The sequence below is a fragment of the Leptopilina boulardi genome, unplaced genomic scaffold (genome assembly GCF_019393585.1).
Source record: "Leptopilina boulardi isolate dan_hultmark-lab unplaced genomic scaffold, ZJU_Lbou_2.1 LbouV2_341, whole genome shotgun sequence".
In the NCBI taxonomy this organism is placed as follows: domain Eukaryota; kingdom Metazoa; phylum Arthropoda; class Insecta; order Hymenoptera; family Figitidae; genus Leptopilina; species Leptopilina boulardi.
Window position 1 is genome coordinate 4,921,133 of NW_026137909.1, and position 13,243 is coordinate 4,934,375.

The following is a 13,243-nucleotide window of genomic DNA, read 5'->3' on the forward strand; positions in this document are numbered from 1 at the left end:
AGAAATCGTCTCTAATTTAATCGTAATTCGTGCGATTTTATTCGGAAAAACAAATACAGAATTCATAAAAAAAAAAATTATTCCACACGGAATTTCGAATAAAATTCTGCCAGTAATATCTACGGTAAATTTTTTTTTGAAATTCAGGTTCAATTTTCTGTACGAATTTCGGACCTTTTCTTTGAGAGGAATTACGCTCGTAATTTTTGCTGTAAATTTTTTTTTTAAATTCGATAATAAAATTATTATTGAGAAAAAAAATGTTTAAACTAATTTTTCACAATAATCCAGTAATATTTAATTGTGTAAAATTTGTTGAAATTTTTTACTTTTAATCGGGATTTTGAAAAAAAAACAAGGCAATTTCAATTTAAGGCATTCACTTTTTGATACTCTTTTTTATAATTATTAAATCCAATGGTACATTTGTGTATGCAAATGGAATTAATTAAAAAGAAAAATATATCGTAAATCTTATTCAACGAAATAAACTTAACTTTACTATATTCTTTAAGAAATTAAATATTATTTAAATATTGAACAAAAAATAAACTCTTGTGATTTTTGCAACTTTGTTTTTTTTTACAAGTTTTAATGAAACTTTCTCATTTCACGCAACATGAAATCTGGGCTCATACATTTTGAGCATCTCGACACATCGTAAAGAAATATTGTCTGAAATAGAGAAAAGAAAAATTAAATTTATTTAAATAAATTATATAAATATTTTGTTTTAATTTTAAATTGCATATTATAGGCCTCGGATCAACAATAATTCAATTTTAGAGTTTTTATCTGAAACTTTTTTTAAATAATTAAAGTTTAAAAGAAATATTAAAATTAATTAAAAACAATAGAACTTTGGAAGGGTTATAGTTGAAATTTTTAGAAATAATTCAATTTCAAAAGATTTTATTAAATTTCAAGACAATAATTAAATTTTACAAAATTAAAAATCATTTATCAAATAATTTAAGATAAAATTTTTTAAAAGTAATTGAATTTTCAAAGAGTTACAATTCAGATTTTTGAAATTAATTCACCTTCAAGTGATTTTTAATTGAAATTTTTGACGATGAAAAATTTATTAGAAATTACAGACCAAAAATTTAATTTCAAAATTTTTAATTGAAAAATAATTTCAAATAATTGAATTTTTGAAGAATATTATAAGAATCATTTAAAATCATTAAATTTTGAGAGAGTTACAGTTGCCTTTTTTAGAAATAATTACTAAATTTTATTGTAATTTAGTTTTAAATATTAGTTTATTGAAAAATATTTTTTTTTCTTTTTATAAGTATTAGGATTAGAATTTTAGTTTTTATTTTTGTTCTTAATATCGATGAAATATTTTATTTTTGTTTATATACAGATTATTGAATTTCATAAAATTTTTAATTGAAAAATAATGTATTTCCGAAAAAAAAGTTAGAAAAAGTTATATAATCCGAGGCCTGGCATTTATTAATATTTAACCCTCACTTATATCACTAATCTTTGGAATCTGGTACTTTATTACTACACTGGGTCCATTGGACCCCATAGTAATAAGTAACGGTTAAATAATGTATACTTTAATTATTTTTATCATACAAAATTATTTTAATATAAAAATAAATAAATTTTTTAACGTTGTGATGATACACATGAAATGTTTCATATATTTCTTTATAATAAATTAAACTAACTGATTTTTGTTATACTAACATGAGGATGACAAGGACAATGAAGTTTGAGGCGTCCAACTTCCAAATGTCCGCAATTGCGACAAAAAACGCATCCACGTGGCCTATCGCACACGCAATCTTTTTGCCTTTGATTCTCCATTTTTAAACGAAATCTGTGAAAAAAAATATTCAGTAAACAATTTCTCATATTGTACATATACATATGAAATTGTTTTTATACCGGAAATCCTCTAAATTAATGTCAAATAATTTCTTACACTTTTTATTTATTTTTTTAATCATTTTTAGTACAAAAGAATGGAAACCCTTAACTGGCACAATTCGAACGTAAATGGCACAACGGGTCTGCTGGACCCGACGTAGGGTCAGCCGGGGTAAATCCGAACGCTTTTAATAAGTTTCAACAATAATATAAGTTTTTTCTTTTAAAAGACAATACTTCCGGTATTCTGGTGCATGAAGTTGTTACTTTACTTCCATAGAACAATTTTATGGGGTAGCAAAAATTTTTGATAAATTACAATCGCAGAAAACTTAGCGTTCGTATTTACCTCGATACTTTGCAACTTTCCTAAAATACCGGGGTAAATACGAACGCGACTGTATTTCAGAAAAATCTTAGGGAAAATAAATTTAAAGTATTGCAATTGTTAAACTTATATAAAAACTCAAAAAAAAATACGATAATAAACCTATTATGTAATAATGCATCATATATAAATACAAAAATCAAACAGGTTAAAAATTAAAATGCATTACACAATTAAAACCTTCAATAACTTTATCAAATCATAACGGATTTTTGCAAAACTTGCTACAGAAAGTATTTTGGAGTGATTGAATGTAAATACAAAAATAAAAGTGAAATTTTTTAAATTCAAAATGACGGACTTTCCTAAAACTTATTTTTAAAAATGATCAAATTTACCAACTCCAAATTCGTAATCAGCGATCCTGAAACCCCCCGAGTAACAATTTTCGAGCGAATCCAATGAATTTTTTAATTCTCGTCCGCCATTTTGAATTTTGAAAAACTGACTTGAAATTGGTAATCAGCGACCCCAAAAACTCTAGAATACCAAATTTTATTAAGATCCTGAAAAACTTTTTTTCAACAAACCATTTGGCAAAAAAAAGTGGAACACTCCTTCGAGAGAACAGAGATTAAGTTTCTGCTTATTAATTACTAACGAGGATACATATAGAAAGAAAAACTTTTTTCTATGTACTTTTATAATGTTAAAATAATAGTGTAATCAAATAAGAAAAAATTATTGAAAATACCGTTCGGATTTACCCCGGTTTTCCAATTTTCCGGGGTAAATACGAACGGTCTGATATTATTAATAAAATTTTACAGAAGGCAAAAATCAAAAATAGTTTCTGTTCTAGTATTCACATCTGAGGTAAAAATTCTCATGTCTAACTTATTTTTTAAAATTTTAATTAAGCTGAAATAATTAGCGTTCGGATTTACCCCGGCTCACAGTGGTACGAATTGCGAATCTAGCTGGACAAAATTCAAAATTTTTGTGTCTTCAAAAAATATAAATACTATAGGAATAGTATGTTTAGTTGTTCTACATTAACGTATGAATGTTAGTTTCCGGGAAAAAATTATATTTTTTATTTCAAAGCAATTTAAACATTGCCATTCACGGCATTTTAGTTTTCGTGAAAAATTACAGTTAACAAATATTTTATTCACTTCGAAGGACCAGAACTTTTCTGGCCTGTGCTGGCCCGTTGTAAAACTTTTTTTGACGTATAGAGTACTTATTATTGTGTTAGATTATGCTTTATATGTAACTTCCTTTTACTTCCTTTTTTTAAATTTTCATTTTGAACTTTCGGGTGACAAATATGGCTTAAATATTAAATATCGTTCTAGCATATCTACTGACTAAAATTTTCTGATACTTAGTACTTATGGGTATTTTTAGTCGCTTATTATGAATCTGAAGTCAATTTTTAAAAATTCAGAATGGCGGACAACTTTTTAAAAAATTCGTTCGATTTTCATAAAACTCGTTATCTAGGGGTTTTTGGGGTCGCTGATTACGAATCTGATGTCAATTTTTAAAAGCACTAATAAATCAATTCTATTTATAATTAATTATTATATTCTAAAATTTAAAGAATGATTTCATTGTTTACATTAACTGGAAGATGCTTTGAATAATTTATTGTAAATAAATTCATAAAAATAATATATAATGCGTAAACACTAATTTTAATTTTTGAAAAATGACTTCAAATTCTTAATAAAAAATCCTAAAAACCTTTAAAATACCAAGCCTAATAAAAATTTATCAATTTAAATAAAATTTGTTTGCTAAATTAGATCCGCCATTTAAAATTTTTAAAAACCAACATAAAATTCGTAATCAGCGACCCCAAAAACTCCTAGATAACAAGTTTTATGAAAATCGAACGAATTTTTTAAAAATAGTCCGCCATATTGGATCCGCCATTTTGTATTTTTAAAAATTGACATCATATTCGTAATCAGCGACCCCGAAAACTCCCGAGTAACGATTTTCAAGCAGATTGGATCGATTTTTAAGAAAGTCGTCCGCCATATTGGATCCGCCATTTTGAATTTTTAAAAACTGACATCAAATTCGTAATCAGCGACCCCGAAAACACCTAGATACCAAGTTTCATAAAAATCAATTCAATACATTTTGAGCTGTGATTTTGGTCCAGATAGATTCGCTATTCGTACGGGCTGATCCTATTCAAAAGTGTATTGTACAGCCGGTATTGAATATTTTTGCACAAAAATTTAATCTGAGGTTGCTTATGATGTGTTTTTTTTAAATTTCATTAGTTTTACAGGGATTAATTTATTTTAAGTTAATTTAAAAAAAAATTGTGAAAAATAAAAACCAAAAAATTGTGCGTTATTTTTACTTAAAAATTCATGAGTTATTTAAATTTTAATATTATCACTTAAAAATTTAAGATTATACTATCATTCTTTAAGGAAAAAATTACAACAGCAGAACTTGCAAAAAAGGTATTTATTTTGCAGAATGAAATGTGACTTTTTATGTTAAAATTAAAAACTTATAATTATTAATGTTTGAAGCTAATTTATTTTTTTGTATCGAATTAGTTGTATCAAAAAACTTAGAAAATTACTAATATATGTCAAACTAGTGTATTAAAATATAAAAAATATTCAAATTCAATTAATTTGAGCGAGAAAAAATACTCGGGTCTACTGGACCCATGGTGCAAGTTAAGGGTTAAAACAAAAAAAAAATTAAAAAAGAAAGTTTAACTAGGGGGTATGGTATGAGTTTGTTTTATTCAAATCGGATGTTCCTAGGTGAAAATGATTCGTACAAAAATCGTTTGGAATATTCATTCTGAATTCGTTTTAAATTGTTATTTTGTTTCTAAATTCGTGTGGCGTTTTGAAACAAAAATCGTCATGAATTTTAATCGTAATTCGTGCGATTTTATTCGAAAAAACAATTACAGAATTGATAAAAAAAAAGGCTCGGGTCTATTGGACCCATGGTGCCAGTTAAGGGTTAAAACAATTAAAAAATTATAAATATCCTAAATAAAAATATACATAAAATTTGTATTTATAAAATCCCTTATTATTTATATTTTTATATTAGTATTATTATTATTTGTTATTATATTATTTTTTTTATATTTATAAATAATTATATTATTATAATAATAATTATATTTATAATAATTATAAATATTTATAATATAATAAAAAATCTTTCAAAAATTTTTTCATTTAAACAGAAAAAATTACTCATTATACAGATTAGAGTGGCAATGCAATGTAAGATAACAGAGACATATGGCGGGGAACTCCCACGCAAGCTTCTATAAGTGCATGGTTGCACCGCCTTTTTTTTAAAAAGAGAACGGAGTCGCAGATGACGCCACTAGTGCAGTATACATTCCATGTAAAACAGGATTGTTCAAAAAGACATGTTTTTTAATTTAAAAAAACAAAATGTCTTAATTGATTTTTTTTTAAAAACAAAAATAATAAATAAATAACTAAAATTAGTAAAATATAAATAAATAAATATTAATATAATAAATTTTTTCTTTAAAAAAATTGTAGGTTTAAAAATTGAATTTTTATTTTTTTACTTTAATTTTTTTCAAGTTCGAATAAAATATTTATTGGGATTAATTAGAAGATTATTGAATAGATTTTTTAAACTAATCTAACAATTTTAAATTTATCAATAAAATTATTAATTTACAGTAAATTAATAATTTATTAATTTACAGAAAATTAATAATTTAAATTAATAAACACAATTAATGACATGTGTTTAACAAAAAATTTATTATAAAATTTTTTTTACAATTGTTTCAACTTGGTTCTTGTTTTAAATAATAGTTTAATATTTTGTCTACAAAGTAACTCAAATGTTTTTATTTTCATTGCCACTGGTAACGAGAAAAAAAAATTGTCAAATTTCAAAAAAATGAAAAGTTTATTTCAAAAAAAAAAAATTGCAAAAATCCATGAATTTCTCCGAATTTAATAAAAGTTGTTAAAAATTTTTTTTTCTTTTATTATTTTACTCTAAATAAAAAGTTTTCTTCATAACTAAAAGAAAAGTATGTTATACTTGATTCAACAATTAAATTAACAATTTTTTTTTTCTATAATTACACTGAAAAAAAAAAATTTATTTGATTTAAATACTCGATTACTTGACTATTGTCAAATAAGTAATTATTATACTTGAAACAATTAAATGGTATTTGTTTCAAATACAGAATTTATTGGTTCAAAAATAAAATTTATTTAATTCAAATAAAAATTATTTGATTCAAGTAAATATTTATTTGATAATAGTCAAGTAATTGAGTATTTTTAAATCAAATAAATTTTTTTTTTCTCAGTATACCCGAAAATTATGGAATTATTACCGGCAATTATGAAACAATATTAACAATTTAGAATTTTTGGTGATTAAAAAAAACTGAAAAAATCGCGTATTTTGTTCCATAATTTCCGGTAAATATTTTTATACCAAATACCTTAAATTATATTAAATTTAAATTTTTTCGAAATTCCAAAAAAAATATTAGAAAAATTTAAATTTGATATAATTTAAAAATTTAATTTCAAAATATCGGTAATAAGTCTCATAAAAAATTTACCGTTATTTTTTCCTTTTATTTATAAGTATAAAAGAAAAATAAACTCACTTAAATTTAGTCAAAAAAAAAAAATTATTTTTCTACCTTACGAAAAAAATCGGCTATTAATCGGAATCTAACTTTAAATTTTCGTATTTAAAAAAAAAAGAAAAATTTAATTTTTAAATTTAAAACAACACAAAGGAGAAAATTTAATTTTTAATAATATATTAAAGCATTGAAAAGTTGTTTTTGAATATTGAAATTTGAAATTTTCTTTCAGAAAATAGTGAACGATTAAGATAAAAACAAAAAGGATATAGTTCCGAATAGCACATACCTCTGATTTCGATAAAACTTGGTATCCCTACGTAATTTGGTGCGCTGATTACCAAAATCATAGTGAAAATTGGCGGAAATTTAATTATCATGGTAAAAACCATAAAAAACACCATAAAATCATGGTTTTTTTCGATTATCTCGTAAAAAACAAAAAACTTCGAAAAAAGTTTTAGACGAAAGTTGTAGATCTCTAAAAAACACACATTTCATGTTTTATGCATTTTTTACCAAAAGTCATTATTTTTCGAGAAAAACGCAAAATAGTAAACACGGCCTTCGGCCGCGTAAGGTACTGCTCGCTTCTCTTTTTAAGAAATCTTGGCGAGAGGGGGTGGATGTGTCCGAAAGTAATTTGCAGAAATTGTGGGGTGGAGTCTACAGCAGCGGTAAACGCAAAATAGTAAACACGGCCTTCGGCCGCGTAAGGTACTGCTCGCTTTTCTTTTTAAAAAAACCTTGGCGAGAGGGGGTGGATATGGCCGAAAGTATTTTGCGGAATTCGTTGGATCCTGAGTAATGGTGAATATGATAATTTCTGCAAATTACTTTCGGACACATCCACCCCCTCTCGCCAAGATTTCTTAAAAAGAGAAGCGAGCAGTACCTTACGCGGCCGAAGGCCGTGTTTACTATTTTGCGTTTTTCTCGAAAAATAATGACTTTTGGTAAAAAATGCATAAAACATGAAATGTGTGTTTTTTAGAGATCTACAACTTTCGTCTAAAACTTTTTTCGAAGTTTTTTGTTTTTTACGAGATAATCGAAAAAAACCATGATTTTATGGTGTTTTTTATGGTTTTTACCATGATAATTAAATTTCCGCCAATTTTCACTATGATTTTCGTAATCAGCGCACCAAATTACGTAGGGATACCAAGTTTTATCGAAATCAGAGGTATGTGCTATTCGGAACTGCACCCAACAAAAACTTAAATTTTTATAAATATTACTTTTTTTTTTACTTTCCGAAACTTTTAATTTTTTTTTTACTCATATTGCAAATAATCATTATTTTCAAATATTTAAAAATGTAAATTTGACTAAACATACTTTAAATGAAAAAAAAACTTTTCGAATTAAAAATTTTAACCTCTTATTTTAAAATATAAAAATATAAAGTTCGAATTACTTTTCACTTAATAATTCAGTGTTGGATTCTTCCTTACGTCTCTGTTTAGAAAAAAAAAATATCTAAAATATTAGCGAGGAATCACATTAATAATATTTAGAAATTTTATTATATGGAAATCTTTATTAGAGGATTTAAATAATGGGAAAGAGGTAAAACACGTAAAAAGTAGTAAACAAATTATCAGTTTTCAGAAAATAAAACACAAAAAATTGTCGTTAAATATCTAACTAGAAATCACTGTATTTATATAGGTAATTTAATTTTCATTTTATTTGAAAACAAAAGTGATTTGTAAACATTTTACCTTTGATGATATTATTATTATTATTATTTCGTATTATTTGGACATACTACTATAAAGACACTTTTGGTTAGTCAAAAAAGAGAATATAATGAAAAAAAATAAAAATTAAAAATCACCTTTCTCACGTTTTGAACGAAGAGATAAAGTTATCCTTAAATATCGTTTAATTAACGTTTAATTAACGTTTAATTAACATTAAAAACACTTAACTGAACATTAAATTATATATTATGTACGCTTCCACTGTTGGGAATGTGTTAAGGAGATAAACAAAGAACACACTTTAGTAGAAGGGGTAATTTTGATTAGAACATCCGAAATGTTAAATTAAGGTAAAATCACACGAAGACGAAATGGCTAACGCACAATTCAATCTTAAAGGTGCTTTTATACCTCCAGTATTTTGATCAAGCAATCGGCTGGATTGAATTTTCACGGTTGTATCACTGAATTTGATTGTCTGTACAATAAATTTCATTTTTCTGTTTTCTCAATATTAGAACTGTGGAAATAATCGAATCTTTAGTACAGCCAATCAAATTAAATGACACGACTGTTGAAAATTCAATCCTACCGATCGCTTGATCCAAGAAGACTAGAACAAGGAGAGTGAACTAAGCTCAAATAGTACAATCTTATTATATTCGAAATAAAACATTTATTCCCTTTTCTGCAGTGAAAACATATTTATATTTTAAACAAACCCAGGAAAACAAATCAACGATATAAAAATATGCATGTGTTAATATGCGCAGATACTGAAATTTGTCTCACGGTCATGTATCAAAATTTCGTTGGACAGCCTACTGTTAGGCACACTATCTCTTCCATCCCCACCACTGTACTTTGCTCTCCTTGTTCTAGTCTTCTTGGCTTGATCAATATTGGGATCCGAAATCTTGTGTAACTACTCAACCCTGAACCCACTTGCGGCAACCATCTTGCTGTTTTGTCTCTTTCTTTATACATATATTAGACAGAGACAAAATAAAAAATGGCTACCGCAAGTGGGTCGACACCAGATGGCATATCGCAGCTCTGCGGTTTCCAATACCAAGGCGGTTCCAGAATAGATGCAAAAGCCAAGTGCAAGTCCAAGTGGCAATTTCACGAGTGCGAAAGAGATAGGTAATCTATCTATCTATTTTGCACTCATGGGATGGGATTTGCATTCGGACTTGCACTTGTACTTGGCTGTTGCACCTATTTTGGAACCGCCTCCAGAGGTTTAAAAGCACCTTTAGGGTACAGTCACAGGGAGAAAATTTGCAGATTCGAAGAATATATTTCAGCCAATCAGGCGATTAAGGGACTGCGACTGTTCACAAAATATGTAACGCTTTTTTTGGAAATTTCACTCCTCTTTTTCCCTATGTTACGCACAGTTACATATATTAGCGACATTTTTTTTTGGTTGACCGTAACAAATAGCTTGACCCTCCCTCCTCCCTGGAAGCGTTACGTTTTTGTGAATAGCCCCTAAGAAATTCCCTGCAAATCGACTGATTGGCTGAAATCTATTCCTCTTATTTGCTGCTACTGACTTTATCATATTAGAACCTTCCCTTTTCTGACCTTGTTTTACATACGTGTTGCCATAAAAATACGTGAATTAGAAGAGGAAAAAATGTAGAACCAGTTTTAAAAAGGAACGCAATCGCAAAAGGGAAGAATGAGTTAGAAAAGGACAATAATATATGCATATCCTTCTCTAACCATAAGGTCACGAAATTTTCACTAGAGCAGGGTGCGGTAGTTGACGAGAATTATGACAAACGGCGAGTGGAGATTTGGCGAGTAGGAACAATGGAAACGGCCTAAACACAAATAGGTTAAACCTTGTGACGTCAGAGGCTAAAGGCCTAAGCACAATAGAAACGTAATGGGAATCGTAATCGCAAACGGAAGAATTAGTAAGAGAAGAACAACAATATATGACTATCCTTCTCTAACACATTCTTCCGTTTACGATTGCGATTATGTTTCTATTCTGCTCAGGCCTTATTGACGTCGATCGCTAGAGAGACAACAAACAATATCATTAGACGAGTAGCTGTCATACCTAAGAATTTGAGGTTAACTTCAAATCGTTCTCTTTACAAAAGTAGCTTGTTGTCCCTCCAGCGATCGACGTCACTAGCCTCTGACGTCACAAGGTATAATACCTAACTGAGTCGAGTATACAAGTCAGATTCAGGATATGTAAGTTCCCGCAATCGTTTTTATTGTGCGTTGAAAAAACGGTTACCACAATGTTTCGCGCAACCGTTTTTCAACGCACAATTAAAGACGGTTGTCCTCACTCATAGGCCGTTTCCGAATTGGAATTTTTGTCGCACTTTTGATAAAATGTATACTTGGGAAGTATGCAGTGTTCTTTTTTTCGCACGGAAAAACAACGACACTGCATACTTCCTGAGTATACACTTTATCAAAAAGTGCGATAAAATTTCCAATTCGGAAACGGCCTTGTGCTTATAGGCCGAAACCAATCACACAGCTTAAAGTCCTTTCTTCAATAGACTCCTAACAGCATGTGTTAAACTTCCGTTGCCTATCTGACAACCTATGCAAAAATCAATGCAAACGTAACGCATGCTGTTAGAATCCTATTGAAGAAAGGCCTTAAGCTAACTTTAAGGGTAAAATTACATGGAGGCGTTATGGCGCCGTTCCACGCCAGCGTAAAAGCGGAAAGCATGAGAACAAAAGAGATGAATATATCTCAGTATCTTTTTCGTTCTCATGCTCATGGGCTTAGGTTGGTTCCACAATGGGCTCGACGCAAGGTAAACGCAGCGTTGACGCGACGCATCCCCATTTGATTAGCATTGGGATGCGTCGCGTCAACGCTGCGTTTACCTTGCCTCGAGTCCATTGTGGAACCAACCTAAGCAAATGCGGCTGCGTCGCGTTTGCGTTGCGTTTGGCCCCATTCTGGAACCAGCCAAATGGGGATGCGTCGCGTCAACGCTGCGTTTGCCTTGCGTCGAGCCCATTGTGGAACCAACCTTAGGCGGTGTTGACATGTTTGCGTTTGAACGCTGCGTTTTACGTTGTATAATGAGAGAGGGGAAGATAGACGTATACTTTCATCCTTATTACACTCATTGTTCAACGTAAAACGCAGCGTTCGAACGCAAGCATGTAAATACCGACTTAAAAGTAAAATTTTCTTACTACAGGTAGAGTTTGAAAGAGATAAAGATATATAATATATATTTGTCCTTTTCGCACTCATGGTTTAGTTACATAATTTGACGCTTTACGCCACCATGTGATTTCACCTTAAAGGTTCCTCTCCATTTTTGGCGTAAAAGCGGCGGCGGAAAGCGTAAACTATGAGTAAAAGAAATGAAAAGATATCACTATCTCTGTCACTCTTGTAGTTTAGGCTTTCCGAGTAATTAATAAATAATTTAAAAATTAATTAACTAATAATGTGTAATTACCATCAATTATCTTAAAAAAATTAATGTCAACACGATGCGCGCGCAACAAAGTCCGAGGCACTCGGATTTGCACTTGTTTCTCGGACATATTGGAGAAAGGCCTTAAAATAATGGACAACCAATTAAATTTTTGCATTTCGGAAAATGAAAGTGAAAAATTTTTTTTATTAAATGTGTAAATGCTCCATGAAAATTAACAGCATCGTCGTAAACAGACGTTTGCGGTCATTGGAGCGTGTTGGTGAAAAACATATATTGTAGAAACAGCTTAAAGATGGCGATGGTTTTCTGCACATGCGCATATTTAATCCATTTAATTGTGGTGAGTAGAAAATGGCGTAGCGTCTTTTTTTTATAATAAAAGTTTATTACTGTATTAATATTAACTTATTAACATTTAATCTTATTATTTTTAAATAAATATAAAGTGCATTAAATATTTATAATTTACCACAAAAATTGAATAGAGTGAAACGAGAGTATACGTTTTATTTCTAGCGTCCGTTTTCAGTAGCTAGAAATTTACAAAATATACGTTATACTTTCGATTTCCACATGTATAAAAGTTGAAATTGTAAAATATCTGTTAATTTATTTTGAAAATGATATGAACATTTTTATAGTTAGAAATATTTGAAAAATTTATATTATTTGTATATAATATATGTAAGATAATATCTCATGTATTCTTTACAGTAAGTATATATATATATAATATATTTTCCAGTAAAATTATAGTAAAAAAATGCCGTGAAAATTTCAATTTAACTAATTTTATTCAGTTTAAACTTTCATTTTGGTGTGAAATTATATGAAATGTAATTAAGAAAAAAGAATTTTTTAGCTTAAAAACTGAGATACAACTTTTATCATGAAAAAAATCCGTTATTTATTTATATATATATATATATATAGCTAAAATCACAATAAACCGTTTTTTTTCGTAAACTCAGTTTCTTTAACGAGGGCACATAATTGCTTCCAAATTCGTAAGAAAAGTAATTCCAATGAATAAGAAATCTATGAAGTTCGTATTCAATGGATTGAGAATTTAAAGTCGGCGGTAAGATAAAAAGTTATATAAAAAATAATTCGATCTAATTAAAATTGTGATAAATAGAATATCTTCTACAAAAAAAAATTTAATAAAAATAATATTTTGCTATTTTAAAGATAC

At 28.3% G+C, this 13,243-nt stretch overlaps 1 protein-coding gene across 1 annotated transcript; it reads right to left on the reverse strand.

Moving 5' to 3' along the window:
* Positions 1–378: 378 nt before the first annotated feature.
* Positions 379–8,898, reverse strand: LOC127285783 (uncharacterized protein CG13380). Its single transcript, XM_051311963.1, has 3 exons — positions 8,731–8,898; positions 1,711–1,843; positions 379–675 (listed from the first exon to the last, which is right to left on the reverse strand). The coding sequence occupies exons 2-3, from the start codon at positions 1,828–1,830 to the stop codon at positions 592–594; spliced, it is 204 nt and encodes a 67-aa protein (XP_051167920.1). The 5' UTR covers positions 1,831–1,843; positions 8,731–8,898; the 3' UTR covers positions 379–591.
* Positions 8,899–13,243: the final 4,345 nt, after the last annotated feature.